The following is a 23,954-nucleotide window of genomic DNA, read 5'->3' on the forward strand; positions in this document are numbered from 1 at the left end:
TTTCTGTGTATGCAGTGTTCCCTATGTTTCTTATATTTAAATCAAATGTTATTTTAAAAGTACAGTTAATTATGCTGTATTGATAGAAACCTGCAGCTATAAGATTATTCTTTTAAAAAGTGGGAGGATTGTATTCAATTTGCCTTGTCTTAAGGAAAAAAATAAATTAAAATACATTTTCCTGAAATGTTTTAGTACATTTTGAATGTCTAAAAAGAACCCGTGTTGGAGGTTTGGGGAAATAGTTTGTAATCAGGTGCCATTATTCATGACACTAAAATTCGCTTGCAAAGGAATTTAAAGTTTTCATTTTTATGATTTCATATTCAGATTTGATTTCTAAGCAACAGGAAGACAATAATAAAAATTTCAATAGTGTTCATTCTACATGTACATAAGCAGGTCTGTTATAGATGTGGTTTTTTTAATGTATACAGCCCGAGGAGCTGGATGTTCCGAGTAAAGAGGACAACAAGCTGAAATCCACCCCGGAAAGCACGCTCATGACAACGGATAAACAAGCACCTGTCAAGAAGGTAGACAACATTATAACTTATTTACACGTCAGGGCTTCTGTTCATGTTGTACGTGACTTACATACACTTGTTAGTGGCAGTTACTGAGAAATAAATATTGAATTGGATCTGAATGAGAAGAAAGTGACTTAGACTCTGTGTTTGTATGATTTATGATGGCAGCATAGTCATTTAGAATGACAGGTTATTGAGTACACTGGACAATATTGGATTCTGATATAACTATTAGATACAGTTAAACCTATATTAGGCAGTTAACTGTGGAGAAACTCACTTTTAGCTATTACATACAGTTATACCTATATTAAGTAGTTACCTTTAGGGAAACTCACTTTTAACTATTACATACAGTTATACCTATATTAAGTAGTTACCTTTAGGGAAACTCACTTTTAACTATTACATACAGTTATACCTATATTAAGTAGTTACCTTTAGGGAAACTCACTTTTAACTATTACATACAGTTATACCTATATTAAGCAGTTACCTGTGGGGAAACTCACTTTTAACTTTTACATACAGTTATACCTATACTAAAGTAATTCCACCCTCCTGTGATGTCATCAGATTTTGCAAAATCAATGATTTATTTACATTTATGCGTGATAGGAACATAAATTTTGTTGGAGTCTTTACCTATAGTTATTGTAAAAAAAATCTTGTTAAAAATAAACTATTTCAAAAGTCTAAGTTATAGATGAATAATCAATGATATGTTATAAAATATTGAATCCAAGGGCAATAACTCTGTTTCTATTGATTTCTTTATCAAGTCTATTATGCGATAGATTTCCTTTTTTTTTTTACAGACATTTTGTATATTTTTGTGAAGATACAGTTTCATGAAATTGTTATGAATGCTACTATATCGTCATAACCAGTTTGTATGAAATTTTGATAACGCTGTTAAAGGAAAATAGCAATTTTCTGACAGTGATATATGATTCTGTTTATGTACGTCTCGTATCTTAAAAAGTGTGATGACATATGTATTTTATTTGATAATTTGTTAGTTTTAACTCTAATGAATGGAAATAAATACATTTTTCAAACTTGTATCAGATAAAACTGCGAGTATGGAGTTACCTTCCTAAAAAAAATCCTAATTTCTTTAGTTTTGCTAAAATTCCTACAAATATGTTGAATTGGAGGGGAAATCCAAAAAAGGCCCTAATTTTTCATGTCAATTCTTTATTTAGTTTTTTTTTTTTTTACCATGCCACTCGAGCAATTTTGAAAATGTATTCATAATAAATGTATATTAACGTAGTTTGCAGATCTTATTCAGATAATGCAATGAAAGGCAGTTGACCAGTGGATCCATGTTTCAAGTTTGTTTACTGGTTGTGTATGTGACAAAGATGTTACTACTAAGGTTATAGCCAATAACAGCGGGGACAATGGAACCCTGGAAGATGCCCTTCCTGCACTTACAGTATTTGTAGGTCACCTGATTCACTATCTACCTAAATTGGGAAATTCATGGGTCAAGGGTTCAGGTCTTAGGGCAGGGCCAATATAACCATATAGTGAAAATGTATTAAATCTTAGAAAATCTTCTCCACTGCCATATAGAAATGAGAAAAACTAAATGCATGATCATGATGTTCATGAAGCTCTCTACTAAATCGTGAAATTCATGGCTCCTGGGTCAGGGTTTCAGGCCCTTGAGCAGGGCTAATATGACGACCACATAATAAAATTTATTTTATCTTCTCTACTTTCACAGTCATGGGAGATAAATTAAATGCATGTCTGTACTGTATTCCTCTCCTTAAATCATGAAATTCATGGGGGTGGGGGGAGTCAAAATGATTTAGATGTTTCAAACTTCCATTTTTCCTTCTGTAAATGAATAGGAATTGTGTACATATTTTGAAGATAATAAACATGTGCACAAAGGACTCCATATTGAGACTTAAAAATGCATATACGAGACTCCCTGTTTGGGCTATGGTACTCAGGCCAGTGGGTCTCATGTTTTGAGTTAATATTTGCAAAGGTAAGTCTATTTAATGTCTGAAACTACCCTAATTTACTTATAAAATTCCTAATTTTAGTCTCAAAATTTCAGAATTTTAGCCTTTAAATTAGTCCTAATTTTTGGTCAACAAATGCTGGACAGTGTGCTATTATATACAGTTAGACCTGTATCAAGCACTCACCCACGGGGAAACTCACAAAGTGACCTCTTAAGGATGTTCTCTCCTGGTTTGAATTTTTTCAGAAATATCAAACTTTTTTGATAAACCATTTTAACTGATACACTGTACATCTTTATCCAAAAGACATTTAATACATAAAAAAAGAATATGTTAGTGTGGACTTTAAAGAATTACAGCCCCTCAAAGTTGCCCCTTTGCTGAAACTTAATTTTTCGTGAAAATCACCAATTTTGACAAAAAAAACACACTATAAAACAAATATTAAGGATAGAATAATCTTGACTTTCTTTTGTTTTATGAAAATTAAGCATAATTGATTATTTCAAAAACTTTTATATAAAATATATCACCAATTCTACAAAAAATCAAGTATTGATTAACTTAAGGTGGGTCCTTAGTCCTGGATTTTTGGGGTTTAGGTAGGATTTTTTTGTTTGGAATCAATAGATTAACATTCAGAGTAATGAGAAAAGGCAAATTAGTTAAAGACCCAACTTTAAGTTAACGCCCCCAAATTTTACCTGTGTCATGATCAATGGTCAATCAAACTTTTAACAATAGAGCTTAGATTGATTGACATTTGCAGAGACCTTGGTCTACAGCTACCTGAGAAAGATGTTTTGATAACAATCATGGCTAATGATGACCAGCAGTCTTCAGATCTCAAGGAAAGCCCCAGTATACCTGAGTTTTGATAGCATTGACTCGCACCTAGAATATTTTAATTTCTAACGTCCCCTATACAATGCAATTTATCTTCGTATTTTCTCTCTCCATCTTTATACATGTATTATAGATTAAACAATCAGAAATCAAACAATAATAATAATAATAAAAAAAACCAAACAAACATAAGTTATTGGAATATTTTCTATTAATGATTTATTGTGGCTTTATATTTATAAAAACATGAACAATTCTTTATTGGCGCAGCACATCAACATGTATAATGGTTATATTGCCCATGCGTAAAACTGTTACAGTAGTTTAAAAAATGCTTCTGTTTGAGATACCACATGGATTATAAATTACACAATCAGAAATCAAACAACAGTAAAAAAGCATAAATAAGTTATTGAGATATTTCTATTTATAATTTATCAGGGCTTTATATTGAGAGAGAGAGAGAGAAAGAGAGAGAGAGAGTTACTGAGATATTTCTATTTATAATTTATCAGGGCTTTATATTTATAAAGATAAAAAGAGAGAGAGAGAGAGAGAGAGAGAGAGAGAGAGAGAGAGAGAGAGTTGAGCTATTTATAATTTATTACAGTTTTATGTTTAGAGAGAGAGAGAGAGAGAGAGAGAGAGAGATTTCCAGATTTATTTTCATTACAGACACTACTGAAGTAATGTACCCTATGTAGATTTTTATGAAATTCATTGGAAACAGTTATCTGTTGTTATTTTAAAATAAAAACAACAACAAAAATTTTTAATTGCATTTATTTATCAGGAAACATGTCAAGAACTAAAACACATGTCATTTTCACTATGTTCATCAAGTTTTAGTATAATAAGTGCAAAATATTGAATTAGCCTTACTCTCCAAAATGTTAAAAAACAAACAAAAATGGACACAATTTCCTTATAGCATGGTTTACATATCATTTTTTCTGGTTATATTAGTAAATGTACATCTGTTATAGTTATTTATGAAAAAAAATCCATACCTTTCCTTAATAATTTCAAGTCTATAGCTTCCAGAGTATGTATACCCCCATAAAAACCCTAAGTCTGGCACCATACAACTGAGCTATTCAAAACCACTCATGGATTAAAATTTTATGTAATTTCATGAAAAGACACAGATTATAATTCCTTATCACCTTGGTAAAATGTTTGTGAAAAATATAGGAAATCTATTGCATAATGGACTTGATAAATAATTTAATGAAAACAGAGTTATTGTCCTTGGATTCAATATTTTGAAACGCATAATTGACTATTCAAATATAACTAAGACTTTTGAAATATTTTATGGCTAACAAGATTTTTTACAATGACTATTGAAAAAGACTCCAACAAAATTTATGTTCAGTCATTAAATTATTGACTTTGCACAATCTTATGACGTCACAGGAGTGTGGAACTACGTTAATTGGATAGAATGTCACACAAATTTGAAGACCTATTTCATAAAAAAAATTCAACCTAGGGAGAATATCTGTATCAAACTTTTTCTGAAATTACTAATGTAGATTTGAATCATATTTTTGCTTAATTTAAATGAAAAAATGTGTGGGGTGGTGCACATTGGAACAAAGATTTGAACCATTTTGTGGTCCCCCACCCCACCCCTTCTTACACTGACATACATTCTAAACAATAACAATATTTGATTTGTTATAAAATGTGTATTTTTCAATTCATATTTACAAATTCTATATATTTATTTCATTATATGATAAATAATCAGAAAACATAAATAATATATGCATATATATATATACAATACTAATTCATTTATAACTAAAGAATGTGTAAAACATATGCCCCCTCATCAGCATTTTCTAATTTCCATGCACTGTGACCTTGATCTTTGACCTTCTGACCCCCAAATTGATGGGCATCTTCCCTTCTTTGTATGTATCCATATGACCAAATTTGGTTTGAATAGAATGCAAAGTACTTGAGTTATTATCCAGAAACCAGTTTTAACAGTCAACTTCCATGTGGCCATGAGGAAGAAATCTGCACTTCCTGGTATGGTTCCACATATGATGATATCGTGCCTCATCCCTCTCACTGTGGTTACCAAATGGATGTAGCTAAAAAGCAAACATTGGAACTCAATTTCTATCAATACTGTAAATTTTTAACAATAGAACAGAATATACTATTAGGTTCACCACCAGACTGCTAATACATCAACTTCAACTAACTCCAATTTTTGTCTAGCCAGGGATTACCGTATATACTCGCCTATAAGTCAGATTTTTGGGAGTCAATTTTTGGTCCAAAACTCTTATGTCCAACTTATAGACGTGTCCTAAGAAAAGTGGACCTGACACATTCTTCGCCTAACTGCATCTCGGAACATCGCCAACACAAGTCCTTAATGTCCTCGTTCTCTGTCTTGTGACATTTTTGTGCATTTCACTAGATACATTATTTTTGATATCATTTATAATCTCTGCCTTTCTCTTTCATGGATTTCTCACTTATGTTTTTCCAATATTAAACTAAACTGTACAGGCAGTAAACCCCAAATCCATCAATTTAATAGTCTTATCTCGCTCATTGAGTGAAAGAATCTTTTTTGCTTCAGTCAGCTCTACTGCAAGATTTCAACACCTTTTCCCCCTGAATTTATATAAAACAAACACAGTAAATACAATCCAGATATCTATTTGCTTACCTAACCGTATATTAACTCTTAATCATATGTAATTGATGGATTTATCTCCCCCCTCACTTTGGACTTCATTGTGACAGTACATAATTACCAAGTATTCGGAATCACCTAGCATTTGAAAATCCTATTAAGACAACCCTAGATGTGAATCATTTGATCAGCCATAGTGGCTGCTAAGTGTAGGGGAAGTTGCAATTTGGATGAAAAATGGTGACTGCTAGACAAATGACCACTTCAAAAGAGTTTTAAAAATTGAATGTTATTGATCAAGGTGGGATATGATCACATTCGATAGGTGACTGCTTTCTGGAGATAAAAGTGTAACCATTTTGATAAGTTTGACTGTATTGTGCATTTTAAATGGATAATGAACTATGATATGCAAAGCTATTGATTATGACATAGGAGATTTATGCACAAACCTGACATGTTGTGAAATTTTTTTTTCTTTACATTGAAATGAATTCCAAAACAAGAGATGTAAATTACCAGAATTTAAACGTTGGAAGTTGCTTTTGATTGAGAACATTTATCTTCTTTCTTAAGAATTGAAGTTGTTTGTTCACTAACATGTGTTTTTCTGGATCCACTGGTAAACTAACATTCTCAAATCTTGAGATAGAAGAAAGTTGTGCCAGAAATGACATGTATTCACTTGACCATAGACTGTAGACATATATTTAGGGGCGAAATCAAAAGTTCAATGTCTGACAAAAATTAAATTCACATAGTTTTCACCAAGACCCCCCACACCCACCCCACTTTAAAACTAAATATGATGAATGTTGAAACTAATCGATTAACAAGTAAAAACATATGATCATAAATAACACTTTGTATACCTTTTCTACTGTTTATTCACAAATGAAAGTGTATATTAAAACTATAAAATGTTCATTAAAATGTAGTATCATGTGGTTTTTAACAGTTGCTTGTATTTTTCCACTAAAGTGTAATTGGTGTGGGGTGACAGATACTTGGGGGGGGGGGGGGGGGGGATTTTATCCCCCTCCCCCTAACTATTTGAATTTAGATTTTTATCCAACACCAATCATTTGATCTCACTCGTTAGTTTGCTTCTATTGTGCACTGTAGATTTTTTTTATGACCACAGTGACTAATAAAGTGGAAAAGTGCATCACATGGGATAAAGTATTTATATCTCTCTTATAATCTGTATCTACTGTAGACACTGCCAAAACCTCACATATAATCTGTATCTACTGTACACACTGTCAAAACCTCACATATAATCTGTATCTACTGTACACACTGTCAAAACCTCACATATAATCTGTATCTACTGTACACACTGTCAAAACCTCACATATAATCTGTATCTACTGTACACACTGTCAAAACCTCACATATAATCTGTATCTACTGTACACACTGCCAAAACCTCACATATAATCTATCTACTGTACACACTGCCAAAACCTCACATATAATCTGTATCTACTGTAGACACTGCCAAAACGCAAGATGAGAAAATGCCTGGCAACAAAATGGCTGTCACCTAGGAGAGATGCTGGCTTTCCAGACAGAAAACCAATGGTTATGTCTCCTGAAACCCCAGTAAGTGTGCTGTGTATTATTTTGTTATAGATACAGAACGGTCACAGGGATAAGCATTAATAGTTGTCCGATTGTCCCGGGGAAGTGAGAGCTCAGTAAGGACACAGTTGTCTGATAAAAGAGAAGGCGAGGTTGAAAATAGAAAAAGAAATGTGAATACGGAAACATGAGTTTCAGGTGGCTCGTCAGTCTGCATTTACAGGTTTATTGGATGCTGACAAAAGAATGGTCGGTACCTTGTGACAGAAATTCTGCACCATTGCCAGCACTTCATTTTTCTTTTAAGTTATACAACTTATCGAATAGATAGAATCTATTCACATTTTTGCTGAGTTATTGAATAAAAATGAATTTGTTACACTTTTGACACATTTTGTGTATTGAAAGAAATGAAATATTATGCATTTAAAACGAACAGGTATCAAAAATTTCAGACAACAAAGTTTCCCATTGGGACATATTTATGTTTTGAGTTTACTTGCCCAAAGGATGAGAAAGAAAGTCAATGTCTCTCTGTAGGTCAGAACCCAGGAAGCCTGTGTATACATCGATCATGGATTGAAAACTGAATCGAAATATCAATTGTTCTAAAACATCCATTGTTCTAATTCAGTTATACATGTTATAGTTACCTAGCTGAAATGATACTGCTAAATATCAAGATTACTGTAAACAGGTTAGTTGTCCTGAGCAAGGAGGCCTCTTTGTGGTTTTTTTTTTTTTTATAACACCCTTTATAACAATCCTTTATATGTAACTGGAACCAATAAATGGTACCATTCCCACTAAATACTATCCATTTTCCCCAATTTTGAGACAAAAAAATCCTCAGTAACAAAATGCTATAACATCATAATACAAGGCTCATAATACGAAATGTACCCGTGAACTTATTTCTTCACTTCCTCTTTTAGGAAGTAGAGGTCAATAAAATGGCTCTCATTTACAAGATTGTAAACAATAAATACTTGCTTATTCTTTACAATATGGCTTGCTTGGTGTTAATTTTAAAATACAGGTGACTCTTGATGGCTTGAACTTCGATCTCTTGAAGTTTTCGAAGTGAAATCATGGTCCCGATTTTTCTCTCTATGTAACAAAGCAAATTTACTCTCAATCTCTCATACATCCAATCTCTCGAAGTAGAATTTGGGTCCCATAAAACGTTACATTGTTTTTTACTCTCGATCTCGAGAAGAGGTGGTAGCGTATACACACCGTCACTAATGGGTATAATTATTTCCTCTTGGACTTTGCCTGGATAACGTTGAATGTCAGAGCTAGCTCAGCTGTGTTCATTAGGTGTTTTTAGAGGCGACTCATTGCATGTTTCCTTGCAAGGTTGATAGTTAATTGTTTAATTGATCAGATTAACCCTCACATGAGATTTGTTTGGACTAGACAATGAGATGGTAATATTGAGAATAAAATTTAGAGACATGCCAAGGAATCATTGTGATATTTTAGAATGTATGCTTTGTGTAAAGTGACTGAAAATTGTAACGATTGTGTGATGGATTGTGCTTCGTGTAGTAAGGGAGCGCAAAACGTTGTTATGGATGAGAAATATGTGTCGTAAATGTTCATCTGTCTTAACACGAGAAAAACAAGCAAATTAACAGACTTTAAAAAGTCTTCATCTAATTCTATGCAAGACGAAGTTCTGTGTTCTTAAAATGAAATCGATTACATGTACCTAAAATAAGAAGGACAATGTGTCAAAACAATGCCAGGATGTTGTCAATTTGTACTCTGGTTGCTATAAAATCTGAACCATAATGGTCGGACCTTTGATTTTACTCAAATCTTGATCTCTCAAACTCTTGATCTCTTGAAATTTTATCAAGGTCCCTTGGACTTCAAATTACCAAGTGTCACCTGCAAATACCATTTGTTTAATAATATGAAAGAAAATTCCCAATTTGACTTATTTTGCTTCTATCTTTCCCAAATGTAAAAATGCATTATTTCTTTAAAATTCTTCTTGGTTCCTGAACATCAAACAGCCTTTTGTCCAAGACCCTTTTAGCTTTGTAATGTGAATGACATATTGAGTTTAGTATCGACATCCTTTTAAAGAGACCTATAAAACTCTTTTAATAATTATGCAGATGTAAAAACGGAAAACGTAAGATACATGTAGACTAATTATACATGTTCTGTAGCTTATTACTGGGTTTTGAGAAAGTAATGAATTGATTTTTGTTTTGACAAATTAACAGATGTTTTGTTGACATGTATTTGAATATAAAAGCGTTTGTCAATTTATCACCGTCAGCAGTGTTTGTGGTTTCCTGGTGATCAGTTTGTCAAGGGAAATGACCAGTGTCCATTTCGTGCTTAACCTTGCCTGTAGTTTGAACAGCAGATAGTACACATGGATTTTCATCTTCCTCGTCTTTCTCACTTTCAGGTTTATCTTATTAAGAGTTGCCAGAATTTCTCTCTGTCATTATTTCAGTTAGCACTGCATCTCTGTCCATGTACTTACACAAGATTTGACATGGAACCTTTTGAAATACAATGGATTTCTTAATTTTTTAAATAAGAAAGGGATGCATTATTAGCTCACCTGAGATGAAAGTGAGCTTCTCTGATTACCTTTTGTTAGCTCACCTGAGATGAAAGTGAGCGTTTCTGATTACCTTTTATTAGCTCACCTGAGATGAAAGTGAGCTTCACTGATTACTTTTTGTTTGTCTGTTGATAAACTTTTCACATCTTTATCTTCTTCTCCAGAACTACTTGGCCAATTTCAATCAAACTTGACACAAATCATTCTTGGGTAAAGGGAATTTAAGTTTAAACATGTACAAATAAAAAGCCATCCTTCCGTCAAAGGGGAGATACGTTTATTTAAGAAAAGGCAAAAATATGGTGGGGTCATTTAAAAATCTTTTCAAGAACCAATGGACTGCATGAAAGCTTAGTGACAGTGTAGATTCAAGTTTGTTCAAGTCATGGTCCCTAGGGGTGGAGTGAGGCCACAATAGGGGATCAAAATTTTACATGGGAAATATATAGGGAAACAGCTTTGGGGGAGGGGGATTATATCAATAACAGAAGGCAATGTTCAGTCCTATTGATATGCAAGCATCTTCAAGAAGTTCAAATTCAAGTTTGTTCATTTCAGGGACCCCAGGGGTAGGGTGAGGACACAATAGGAAGTTTAAGTTTTATATGGAAATATACAGGAAATTAATTGAAACAAAGTCTTTAAAAAGTAGCAGGGCCACACTAAATTGTAAAAAAAAAAAAAAATTAAAAAATCAAACATTCCTAAGTTGTGTAGATTCAATTTTTTTTAAAATTCAGATTATTAACCCTGGAGTGAGGTGAAGAAGATTAACACAGTGCATGTATATACATAAGAAAATCTTTTTAAACCACATCAGCAAGGTCATGTTAGTCGTGCTGGTGTTGAGGACCATGTTGTATGACTGTTGTAACTCTGTGGGGCCACAATATGGGGTCAAAATACTGAACGGAAATAAAGATTGAATTATTATTTTTTAAATCACAACAGCAGGGCCAAATCACTCAAATAAGCGATGTGACCCATTGGCCTGTTGTCTCAGTTCCATCAGCATTTCAACATAGATTCACCATAAGTCAATCTTTAATTTTTTTTCACCCTTATTTTCACTCAGGTGACCTATTGCTATTGGTCTTTGTCCATCGTCATCCATCTTACGTTAACAATTGAGCATTTTTAACTTCTTGATAACTACTATTCCAATTCTTTCCAATTTGGTATGAAATATCTTTGGGACAAGAGGGACATAAATTATAATGCTCAGGATTCCTGCACCCCTGGGGCTTAAGGGTGGGGCAAAAACTGTCATAAATTGATCAAAAATCTTCTCCACAACCCTCACATCTGTAAGAAAAACTAAATGCATAGTCATGTAGAGCATGGGACCTCTACCAAAATGATCCCCAGGGTAGAGGTTCTGACTGCAGGGCCAAAATTGGCATACAGTGTTTATGTTTAAAACATTTAGATAATTGTCTTTTTTAATGCTATTGATATTAGATTGAAACTGAATGGATATCCAAATGAGCAGGTAGACCTTTACCAAAATTGTAAATTTCCTGATGCTAGAGGTAGGAGTTCTGGTACCAGGATTGGACCAAAATGGCCATTGTGATAAAGTGTTTTTATCATTTGAAAGATTTCTTTAATTTTTTTTCATACTCTATAAAAATTGAAAAAGCAGAAAAAGATGTACCAAGATTGTGAATTTTGCAACCCGGGGATTCTGATTCTAGTCTGGTAGTGTTAATATAACATATACTACTTGTATATTATGTGAAATCGTTCATCAGTATGGCACGTGTTTTTATACTGCTGCCAAGTATTAGAATTTACCATAGATACGTGGAACATGAAAATTGTAGATTTCATAGCCCACGAGGCTAGTGATACTTTTATCAAATAGTCAGGTGATCGATTAGGCCTTGTTAGGTTCCTATCCTTTAATGACGTTAACAGCTTTCTGTTGTCCACCCATAATTAAATTATGATCCACCCCTGCACTTCATAGGAAATCAATTGTCAATGACCTGAAATTGCATACAACTAACAAACTAACCAACCTTTGTTTGAGTATAGTGGAAACACCCACACCATTTCTGAATTGTTTCACTTTTGTTCTTAAGATTTTGTCTGAAATTGGAATATTTTGAGCACTTGCATTTGTGAGCCACATGAATAAGGCAGATTCCATGTTATTGTAAAAGGAATTGCAACAACTGATTACGTAATTTTGTCCTTTATTTCATCCAAGTGATAAACAGTGGTAGGTAGCAAGGACTGTGTTCCTGGGTTTAAACATGTGACTTCTTCCATCACAAACTGTGGCCAATTTTTTTTTAAGGAGTATAACTATTTCCTATATTTGTCAACAGTAAACTGGCCAATGTCCAATTTTAAAGAGTGGCTGGTATTACGAGAATTTCTGTATAATGAATGCATCACACATTTGACAAGACAGGCAAGATTGGCAGATTTTGAGAGGAGTCGGTATTGAGGAGTGTTGTGAAATTGATGACCCCCAGGATTGCTGAGGTTAATCTCTGGCTTAAATATTGAAAATGTATTCTTTATAATTCATCTTCATCAACTCCTGGACACCAAACAATTAAACTGGTTGATTTAGATAATTCAGAAATTGACTCCATATGTGATTCTCTCATACTTCTGATCACAGCTATATTGTATATAATCAGCTATTTCATATGATCATAGCTACAATCTATATCAACAGAGCAAGGTTAACCTGCAACCCCCAATATATGATGTGCATATGTATATAGTACAATGTATAGTAAATTTGGTTATAGCAATTAGCGAACCTCAAGGGCCAGTTAAAAACAGTTCATTATAACCAAACTTCATCATATCCAATGATCTTTTTATTCAACAGAGGAGTGAATTCATTATAAGTCTGTCCATTATAATTGTATTTTACTGTATATACTTTTCGGAGTTCATTATAATCATGTCCATTATAATTGTATTTTCTGTATATACTTTTCAGAATTCATTATAAGCCTTTCCGTTATAATTGTATTTTACTGTACTTTTCAGAGTAAATCCTTACTGAATGATGCCAGTGTGCTCTTCTCCCCTCCCTCCATCATCAAAGATACCCTGCCAGAGGAAATCCAGGAAGACACAAGACCCCCCAGAAAGGAGACAACCAAAAAGGTATTTCTATACTCTTCTAATTAAATCCTGTCATTTAATTAGTGTTTTAGTGCTCCTAGTTTACCAATCATATGCTCACTCAACTGAATAAATTTTGAGCATACTCAATTTGAATCTGCATGTAGTGTCTTTGAAGGATCTAAGGGAAATAACCTCGAAGACCCCCTTGGGTCACCATGGTGCAAGTTTCTTTATTCATCATTGCAAACCACGGGTTATTGTTTCATTCTATTTCACAAACAATAGAATGAAACAATAACCTTTGGTTTGCGATGATGTTAGGGACATTGCAGCGTTGCTTCATTTTGTATTGATTTTTATGGATAGTTAGGACAGTGGCATAAAAAATATTATGTCAATGAATTTTCCTGATACTTGATAAAATTGTAGTATTGGGGACAATAAATACCCAAATAAACTCTAAATACATCTTATGTCCAGATCATGTGAAAGTTCTTGTTCTGGGAATGGAAGAGTTACCTTTCCTGAAAACTGATTCACATTCCGTTATAGTCCTGTTAAACTTTCTCTGGCATTCATTTTACCTCATAGTCCTCCCTGGCATTCATTTTTGTCTGAAATTCACACACGCTATAGGAAATGGACACTATTGTTAAACTTTCTCTGAAGTTAATTTCTGTCCTTAATTCACACAGACTAAAGGAAATGGACGCTATTGTTAAATTTTCTCTGAAGTTCATTTCTGTCCAAGGCCAAAATAAAATTATAGCTTGTTTGGAATTGCCACCCGCCTCATTAGAATTATTCCCACTGGAAAAATTATATTGACAAAATTCATGATTTTTTTTTGTTCCATCGATAAAAAAAGTTTATGATTTTGTTCGATCGACGTATTACTTATCTTTAAACATCGGGTTTGACATCCTCATTTATTTAATCAGTTGAATCAGTAAAACTCTTTTTTTCTTGCTATCTGTAATAAAGCATTTAGATGACCGTTGTTGACAAGCAGTTGCCGACAAAATGTCAGTGTGAAGTGTAAAGCGTCCTGCTAATGAGCCAAATATCCCTTTTTGTGTTTCTATACAAATGTATGAGGTGAAAATCAGCAATACAATTTACAGTTTTAGTCTTCAAAATACTTGCCAATAGAAAGAGATCCTCTCAGAGATCGCAATCGAAGTAAAAAAAAAACAAAAAAAAAAACCTCCGATATCTCAGATGGCATGGGCAATATCGACGGAATTTCTGTGGAAATGAGGGACTTGTTTATATTCGATAGTAAAAACCAAATATAAATAACCCCCTTGTTATACCCCCGCAACAAAGTTGTGGAGGTTGGGGTATACTGGAATCGGGTTGTCCGTAGACGCAATGGTTTCCAGGCTCTAAAGGATTATCCTTTCCACCTACAGTCACCATATCATACATATGGACTACCCATGGGAAGAAGATGTTCCCTATCGATTTTGGGGTCATTTACACTATTGTTACAGACAAAACAAAATGTGTCGATCATCAATGAATTTTTCTTCCAAACAATAAATAGAATATTTTTATGGACTTTTTAATAAGTTGTGGGTACTGGAGCTTACCTCGATGTTAAACTACAGCGACTTTTAACCTTGTGTTCTCGCACAACTATAACTGCCTTTTCTCATTACATATACTTAAATGGTACCTTTAATGCTTATCAATATTAAGAATTCTAAAGAGCAAATCAAAATTATTTTTAATACTTTTTCAAATTCTAGGGAGTGGGGGGGGGGGGGGGGGGGCAAAAATTCACACCCCAGCAATTTTTGCATTTGCTTGGGTTTGAGAGCCTTATCACTGACAAATCCCAAAAATTATTTCAGAATTCAATGGTCAAGAAATCTATTAGAAAAATCCAGTTTGCTGAGCCAGAATCACAGAGTTCAAAGGTTAGTACTAATTGGCTTATTAGGTCACCTTAGTCACTTAGGTGACCTATTTCTATAGGTTTGCGTCTGCTGAACATTTTTAGCTTCTTGATAATTATCATTCCAATTCTTTTCAAATTTGGTATGAAGCATCTTTGGGACAAGTGGGACATAAATTGTAAATAATTTTAATTTGAATATTGTTCAACGTCCCTTTTGAGAATTTCTCACTCATGAAGTCGTTACCAGTGCAGGTAAAGGGCTGCAAAATTTAGGCCTATGCTCGGCGCGTACAGCCTTTAAGCAGGGAGGGATCTTTATCGTGCCACACCTGCTGTGACACGGGACCTTGGTTATTGTGGTCTCATCCGAAGGACCGCCCCATTTAGTCGCCTGGTACGACAAGCAAGGGGTACTGGGAAGCTATTGTAACCTGGATCCCCACGGGACTTAATCTGAATAGATATTTAGAAAGACCAGGTAGCCCTTTATCAAAATTGTAAATTTCATGATCCCAGAGGTATTTAAGGGTTTAGTTTCAGTATGAGGCCAAAATTATCATAGTGATTATCATCTTATCATTGGAAAGACTTCTTTAAATTTGCTGATACTGTATAAAAACTAAATGTATTTTTAGGAAAAGAAAAAAAAATGTACCAAACAACCCAAGGGTTCTAACCTTGGGGCAAATCCAACATAGTCATATAGTGTTAATATAACATGCTATGTAGTCTTCATCAGTAAAAGAACTTTTGGGGGCATTTGTGTTTTAAGAATACATCTTGTTTTATACTTTTGCTGAATATCAGAATTTAGCTTAGATATGCAGAACAGGAAAAATATGGTAGATTTGGCAGCCCTTGTGGCTTGTGATACTTGTGATAAGCAGGTGAGCAATAAAGCCTGTGGGCCTCTTGTAGCAACTGTCAGATACTATACACAGGGAAGTTTTTGCCATCATTTTATCTTTTTTTTATCTTTTCCTACTAGGGCCAAATTAGAACTGAAAACAAATTGTTTGTTACTACATATAGGTAAAAATTAGAGAGCAAACATTTCCCAGTATTCAGGAAATGTTTGATTTTACAAACAGTCAGATGGAGGTCTGATCTGGGGACATTTGGCTATTGCCTGGGTTAGATTGAAGGTGACTCACTACACCCTGAAATAGTTTCTCAAATCAGTACAAATTGATTTAATCATAATAGATATGATGATATATAATAAATGTATACCAGAAAATATGAAAATTTGGAGAAAAAACATGATTTCAAAAATTTATTTCAACACGTATGAACAAAAGACTGGCGGATTTGAACTCAAGATCTGCGGTTCACCAGCCCAAAGCTTTAGCCACTGAGCTACGATGATAGACAAACAAATTGATTGATATAAATAATTTCACAAAACATTTAGATTGCCATCTTGTGACGTAGTGTCATAAAGAGTATAAGCTTTAGTTTAATGAGCTACCTTAAATGGGTTGTGTATTGAATGTGTATCATGTAAATTGGATATTTGTGCAGGTGACAGTTTACACCATGCACTGCAAATTTCTTGATTTTTATAATGATTTATTGAAATGAATGATAAAAGTTAACACAAATGATAATCTTAAGACATGGCACAAAATTGAATGAAAGCATTTTGTAGTCATATTATAAGAGTACCTGTAAAGTGCGAAACGAAACGAAATCTACCAAAACGAAACAGATTGTATTACCGAACTCTTTTAACTATGATAATTAAAAATGGTATCTTAGATCCATGTGAAAGTTACCTCATATAAATAAAATTCGCCTCCCCTTTGATGTAGGCTTTCGGCTTGACTGATACAAAGTTTTAAAAGTTGGAGGGGGGGGGGGGGGGGGGGGGGTGAGTAAGCACAAAGTACATATCCGAAGTTGATTAGGTACCATGTGCAATTAGTTTCGGATCCATAAATTTCAGAACGGAGGGTTACAGTCTCAGAGGTCTGGGGAAATACACTAGACGAGGGGTGGGGTCTCCGACGTTGGATCCGCCTTTGGGCATAGCTACATTGTTTGAAGAAGCTGGTGTCTGAGAAAGTTCAAAGCTCTTAACCTCTTTTTTATCTCTAACTGCTGAGGTGCAAGTACTTTCAGTAATGGAAAAAATTAAATAGTATACATTTTGGGTGTTGCTAAGACGGGGAATTGAAAACGGGATGGAAAACGGAGACTTTTTAATGCAATACTATCAGGAGAAGGTCAGCATTTTGTAAAATCAAAAGGTTTATGAACAAGGGAAGCAGAAATTACAAAGAGAACAGGAGAACATACTTAGAATCCACCGTTTGATATACTACATACAAATATACAATATCCACATGTATACATATATTTGTCTTTAGAGCAAAAAATACTGAAACATGTATTTATGCCCAAAGGCGGATCCAACGCCGGCAGCCCCACCCCTCATCTAGTGTGTTTCCCCAGACCTCTGACCTGTGAGACTGTAACCCTCCGTTCTGAAATTTATGGATGCGAGATTAATTGCACATGGTATCTAATCAACTTCGGATATGTACTTTGTGCTTACTACACACCCTACCCACCCACCCTTTTTCCAAATTTTAAAACTTTGTATCAGTTAAGCCGAAAGCCTACATCAAAGGGGAGGCAAATTTTATTTATATGTGGTAATTTTCAAAGGGGCCTAAGGTACCATTTTTAATTATTATAATTAAGAGAGTTCGGTTGTACAATCTGTTTCGTTTCGGTAGGTTTCGTTTCATTTCGGTGGATTTCGTTTCGATTTCGTTTCGCACTTTACAGGTGCCCATATTATAATGGATTTTATGAGATCATTTGCATAGACATTTCATAATTTCTTTTCCTTGAATCACTTCTAAATGCATGTACAGACGTACATTAAAACTCATATTATTATACTATAGCTGTGGGCTTATTCTATTTTCATTTTGTGAATGATAAGCCAAAAATTTCGATATGAATACAAATGATTTCTTTTATCATATTACAAGTAAATTGTATCTTCAAACTAATGTATATAGGAGAGAGGAGAAAATCGGTGGCTGGACTGGGAATTGAACTCGGTATCCCTGCATTACTAGTCAGGTGCTCTGAGCTACCCAGGTCGATATCCACAATCCGTAAAGCCTTAACTACTACACCAACATATTACAACTGCATGTCTAGATACCTGCCACTTAAGTGAAAATTATCATATCAAAATAAATCCTAATGTCTAGATACAGTACCTGCCACTTAAGTGAAAATTATCATATCAAAATAAAACTTAATGTCTAGATACAGTACCTGCCACTTAAGTGAAAATTATCATATCAAAATAAAACTTAATGTCTAGATACAGTACCTGCCACTTACAGTGAAAATTATCATATCAAAATAAAACTTAATGGTTGGCTTGCTGATTTGCAGACCCTCAAAAACTTGACCTTCCGAAAAATTGTCCACAGGCCTGTTGACTTTGAGTTGCTGGTTTTTCTGATGCTGTGCATTTCTTTTTTATGCTGTGCATATATACTTAATGCATTTTAAAGTAGACAATGATTTTTTATGTAACATGTAGATGATAGACAAATTTGTCATTTGCAGTTGAATACCAACTTTGTGAAAATAGCGTGTGGGAGAACTGAAGACGGGATGCTTATGATCGACTTTGCGAGAAGCATAGTTAAAAGTGCATCTTTTCCATAACCATTAGAAGGGTACCCTACAGATCTTGTTAAAGAAGTGGGACAATATATTCAGTGTGTGACATAGTTTGTGGATGTGAGACCAAACTCTTGATGGAAAAAATGGTCCTACAGAGCAGCACTTCATTTTTTACTTTCATTTGGTGATTTAGTGTACAATTTATTCAATGAATTAATAGTTTGGTCATTTACTGGGACATCGAGGAATGTGGGTATTGGTAAGCGGGACTGTAAGCACATATCAGTACATATTTCTTCAAGGACGATATTGATGAGAAAGAGTGAAGAGTTTTCCCGTGAATCATTTCATTTCCCAATGAAAAAACATTTTAAGGAAATTTGAAGTTATTTTTACTATTGCCATTTATTTCCTCATAGTAATTGTTATTGTGGCCATTGTTTCATGCATTGTGTAACATAGTATGTGGAACCATTTCTTGAAAACCATTAGCAGAGCAATACAGTATTGCAGAATTTGTGTATTGTCCCTCTGAATGAATTTGTTAAGACTTAATATTTGAAATCGTGGCTCAGTTCCATAAGAACTACATGTAGTAGTAGGCGTTGTAATTATAGTAGTAGAATGAGAGAGAAATAAAAAGAATGGTTATATTTATGAATTTCTGGTATATGCATTTGCGAAATAGTAACCCTATATTGTGAATACTTTAAATGAAAGTAGCTATTTTCAAGAGCTTACAAGAACTGGGTGTTTATTATTTGTATAACCTGTTGTAATTTGTTTCAGTTGTATTTTAGTTATTTATTTGTAGTACTTTGTTGTAAAATGTATGTTTTTTTTAATGTTAGTCATTAATCTACAGTTGACAGCTATTGATATGGTAGTTTTGACAATCAGAGGAGATTATAATAGTTAAAGTACTCATACAGTCATGTATTTTCAAAATTCACAGAACAATATAAATAAAGAGTATTTTATTTTCTTACAGTTAAGGTTCTTTTTATTTACTGCATACCTCACTTCAAAGTATGTCAACATGTTCCAGAAACTGAAGCACTAGTACAAGAAATTGTAGTTTTAAGTAACCAATTCAAACGTAAAATTTCCCCATTATGTGTATTCCTTTGAAGTTGACTAGGATTGGATTCAAATAAGTAAGAATGCAAAGGGATAGGATGAAAGTGGTCAATCCCAGGGCTTCTTGATTTTTAAATGCATTGTTAGATTATTTGTGATAAATGGTAATTCCACAGATTATTTCGATAATGTGCTCTTTGTCTAGTTGTTTTTGTGTGGTAGATTTTTATAATCGTTCGTGATTATATGTTCATTTGTTGATTTCTTTTGTTTTGAAATATTTTTGATTTCGATTAGATTATGTGTAAACTTGTCCATAATGATTGCATAAACAGCATGTAGATGACACAATAATAAAAAAAGCCAAAAAACCAGCGATGTGTTGAAAATTCAGAGTTACGTTGTATATAGGTATATAAATGATTTGTATTGAGTAGATATATTTGTTAGCATTATCTCACACAATTCTCAGCTCATGGCAGGGTTTTTTGTGGATGGAGAATTAAAGATAGAAAAGGCCAGTGATGTACAGCTCTAGTTAGCATTGACGGATGAGCTTGATAAAAGAGCAGGGATATTGTTTGTAATTGTAATTGGCTCATGCTTAGATAGAATTGCTGCTGGAGAATATAAAACCACAATTCGTAACTGAAAGTTCACCGAAAGTACACGGAAATGATGACACAACAGAAGACCTAGAGTGAGGGCAGAACCCTTTGTGATTAATTACCGAAACAGCCCGCGTCTGAGATCACATGACCAGACGTGATTGGCACGGATTTTAATCCGATAGCTCACAGTCCAGTACTGAAGGTAACAATTAAAAATAATCAAAATTCAATGGAGGAAATGGGAACAAAAGCGTGTTCATTGATGAGAACGTCGGAAATCGTCTGTCCTTTGGCTGTTTTCATGCACAATTACAGAGCATCTATGCTGTGCAGCAGACGGCGTGCAGTGACGCTGTTCATTGGATTGCTGTTCCTTGTCACAACCATGTTTGAGTAGTATAGCGTATCAAAGCTTCAAAGTAAATACTTTTATAATCGGTAAAATATTAACTCATGCACTCACAGAAATTTGCGGAAAAGTAATATAGTTTTAAGAGCTTGGTACCCCTCCCACACACACACACACTCTCTCCTACACAGAAATAATCCAATTTGACCCTAATTCCGTTTTTTTTTTGTTTTTTTTTTTTGGTCAGTTGGTCAAACAATCAAAGATGATTAACTTCAGTAGTATTAATCCAGACTATGATTTTATAATGGAGTTACATTAGAAGAAATTTCTAGTTTGAAAGACTAACGGTGTGCAACTCTTCTGATGCATATTGAGTGGTGATGAGGTGGCCTTTAAAGCCCCGGAGATCTTGGTTCGATGTCAGTACACTCTGTGAAATTCTTTGTAATACGTTATTTTGTTTCAATGCACATGAGTGTATTGTCAAAACAAAAAAAAAATAGGTTGCATGATAAAATTATCCAGATTTGCATTATTATGACCTCATTTGTCCGGTTCCAAATATCAGCGATCCACAAAACGGGTCTCATGTACTACAGTAGTCGATATAAGAAGAAACTATTCATAAGGGAAACTGTTGTTGGCGAGTTATCTGATAATTCGTATTAGTTGATTGATTGTATATCACTCATATGGAGACGTCACCATTGTCGGTGAAGGATTGCAAAATTTAGACCTATGCTGGGCGCTTACGGCTGTTGGGTTGGGAGGGATCTTTATCGTGCCACACCTGCTGTGACACGGGGCATCGGTTTTTGCGGTCTCATCAGAAGGACCGTCCCATTTAGTCGCCTTTTACGACAAGCTAGGAGTACTGAGGACCTATTCTAACCTGGATCCGCACGGGATTAATTCGCATTGAACTTTGCAAACTTAAGAAAAGTTTATTATTTACCCCAAGTTCTTAGAAGTTCATGAATGTTACCAACTGTGCAAAGTTATTCTGAACTAATTTTTAAACTTGTTTTTCCCAGTTTTATTTTGCTTCAGTGCACAGAATAGATTTCACATAAGGGAATTCAGAGAGTTCGGTACCACCAAAACAGATCTAATATAGATTTTGCCAATAAACTCCAAAACGCCTGCTCTAGAGTTACTGCTTGCACTTTTAACCGGAGACAAATGTGGTGAAGTCCGTAAGCTATAATGAAATTTTACTTGAGTAATTATCGTGAAATTAATTTAAAACTTACTTTCTTTTCGATAAAACTACCTTGAAATCTAAGCCAGTGCGACTTTCTAGTTCACCTGAGCTGAAAGCTCATGAGCTTTTCTCTGAAACTTTGCACAAAGCATCCGTAAGAGAAGGGCTTTTAAGTTTGTTTAAATGCAGGATAAAATTCTTCTCAAGAACCACTGGGTCAGAAAAGCTGAAATTTACATGGAAGCTTTCTGACATAGTTCAGATTGATTGATTGTATCTTGCTTAACGTCTCGTCGAGAATATTTCACTCATATGGAGACGTCGACATAGTTCAGATGTTGAATTATGACCCCAAGGTCAGATGTTAGAATTATGACCCCAAGGTCAGATGTTAGAATTATGACCCCAAGGGGTAGAGTGGAGCCACAATAGGGAATCAAAGTTTTACCTTCAGAAATATAGGGAGAATTTATAACAATCTTCTTATCAAGAACCACTGGGTCAGAAAAGTGGAAATTTACATGAAAGCTCCCTGACATAGAGTAGATTCACATTTGTTCAAATCATGGTCCCCGGGTCGGGTGGAGCCACAAGAGGGGATCAAAGTTATATAATATATGCTGATATACAGGGAAAATCTTTAAAAATATATCTTGAACTATTAAGATCGGGCTTTAATATTTTGTATAAACATTCTTTACGGCAAGTCCTTTCACATGATGCATTTGGTTTATGACCTTGACCTGGAGGTTTGACCTACTTTTGATAAAATCTGACCCATATTCAATATGTCCTGAACTATTTAAGGTAGATCTTTTATGTTTCTTATGCACAGGCAATTATATCTGTTGGGTTCGAATTTACTATTAAAGAGTACTCTTTATTAGTAAAATCGAACCCAGCGATATGATTGCCTGTGCTCTTATGGCAAGACCTTTTGTTTCATATTACGTCCTTTGACCTTGTGACTTTGAACTGGTGTGGCATAACCTATGTAAAGGATATAAGCCAAAAACTGTCCATTCTGTGAGAGAAAGAACTGATCTCGGCTCTACGGGCCTCGATCAGTTCTTTTTCTCACAGAATGGACAGTTTGAGGCTTATATCCTACTTAAAACATCACATCTTTTGTTCTAAGAATGGACAGGCTCAGGTAATAGTCTGACAATATAACCAGCCATGCGTAGAGGTCTGTTTCCTTTGTTCACTTATTGAACAGTGTCCGGTAAGTACGATAATCGTAAACGACACTATATATCTACATATGAAGTATATACAAGTAATTTAAAGCTTCATATGAAGATATGATAATAATGCTATGAAAGAATTTTGAGAACTATTTAATTTGGAAGCGGGGCCAAATTTGGCCCCAAACGCACCTAGTCCTTATAAAATGCAAACCAGTCATATTTTAACTCATCTTCTAGCTTTCATTTTTGACGTTACCTTATGCGACGGCAAGAGTCCTATGTCACAAACTATCATTAATGATGTCATAAACTCATTATCAAATATAATCCATCTTATTTCGCCATATGTTTACACCGACAATCAAAATATAATACAATATTTACAAGAATGCGATTTTTACACACACATTGGAAACTTTATAATACAACTGCTTATATACACGAAATGATTTTTTAATGTATTTTTAACTTTTATGTCCGTCGGATGGGATGTTAAAGGGTGTCCCGTGTCAAGGGTCACAACCCCCTTGGCACGCAAAAGATCGTTTCCCTGATATTCGAAAAAGAGTAGGCTCACTGGGGGCGCTCAGGGAACCTCAAACACTCACAACCACACATACTTCAATTAGTTAATCCC

At 34.3% G+C, this 23,954-nt stretch overlaps 1 protein-coding gene across 4 annotated transcripts in view; it reads left to right on the forward strand.

Annotated features, from left to right (window-relative positions):
- Positions 1 to 20,349, forward strand: part of LOC125646782 (transcriptional activator Myb-like) — a 61,212-nt gene extending 40,863 nt beyond the window's left edge. For all 4 annotated transcript variants that reach the window (XM_048873310.2, XM_048873311.2, XM_056141660.1 and 1 more), the window contains 5 exons: positions 438 to 536; positions 7,530 to 7,640; positions 13,234 to 13,353; positions 15,174 to 15,239; positions 18,821 to 20,349. In XM_048873310.2, coding sequence (XP_048729267.2) covers positions 438 to 536; positions 7,530 to 7,640; positions 13,234 to 13,353; positions 15,174 to 15,239; positions 18,821 to 18,922 — 498 coding nt within the window. In that variant the 3' untranslated portion in view covers positions 18,923 to 20,349. The remainder of the gene's footprint in view (positions 1 to 437; positions 537 to 7,529; positions 7,641 to 13,233; positions 13,354 to 15,173; positions 15,240 to 18,820) is intronic.
- Positions 20,350 to 23,954: the final 3,605 nt, after the last annotated feature.

Source organism: Ostrea edulis, chromosome 6 (assembly GCF_947568905.1).
Source record: "Ostrea edulis chromosome 6, xbOstEdul1.1, whole genome shotgun sequence".
In the NCBI taxonomy this organism is placed as follows: Eukaryota; Metazoa; Mollusca; class Bivalvia; order Ostreida; family Ostreidae; genus Ostrea; species Ostrea edulis.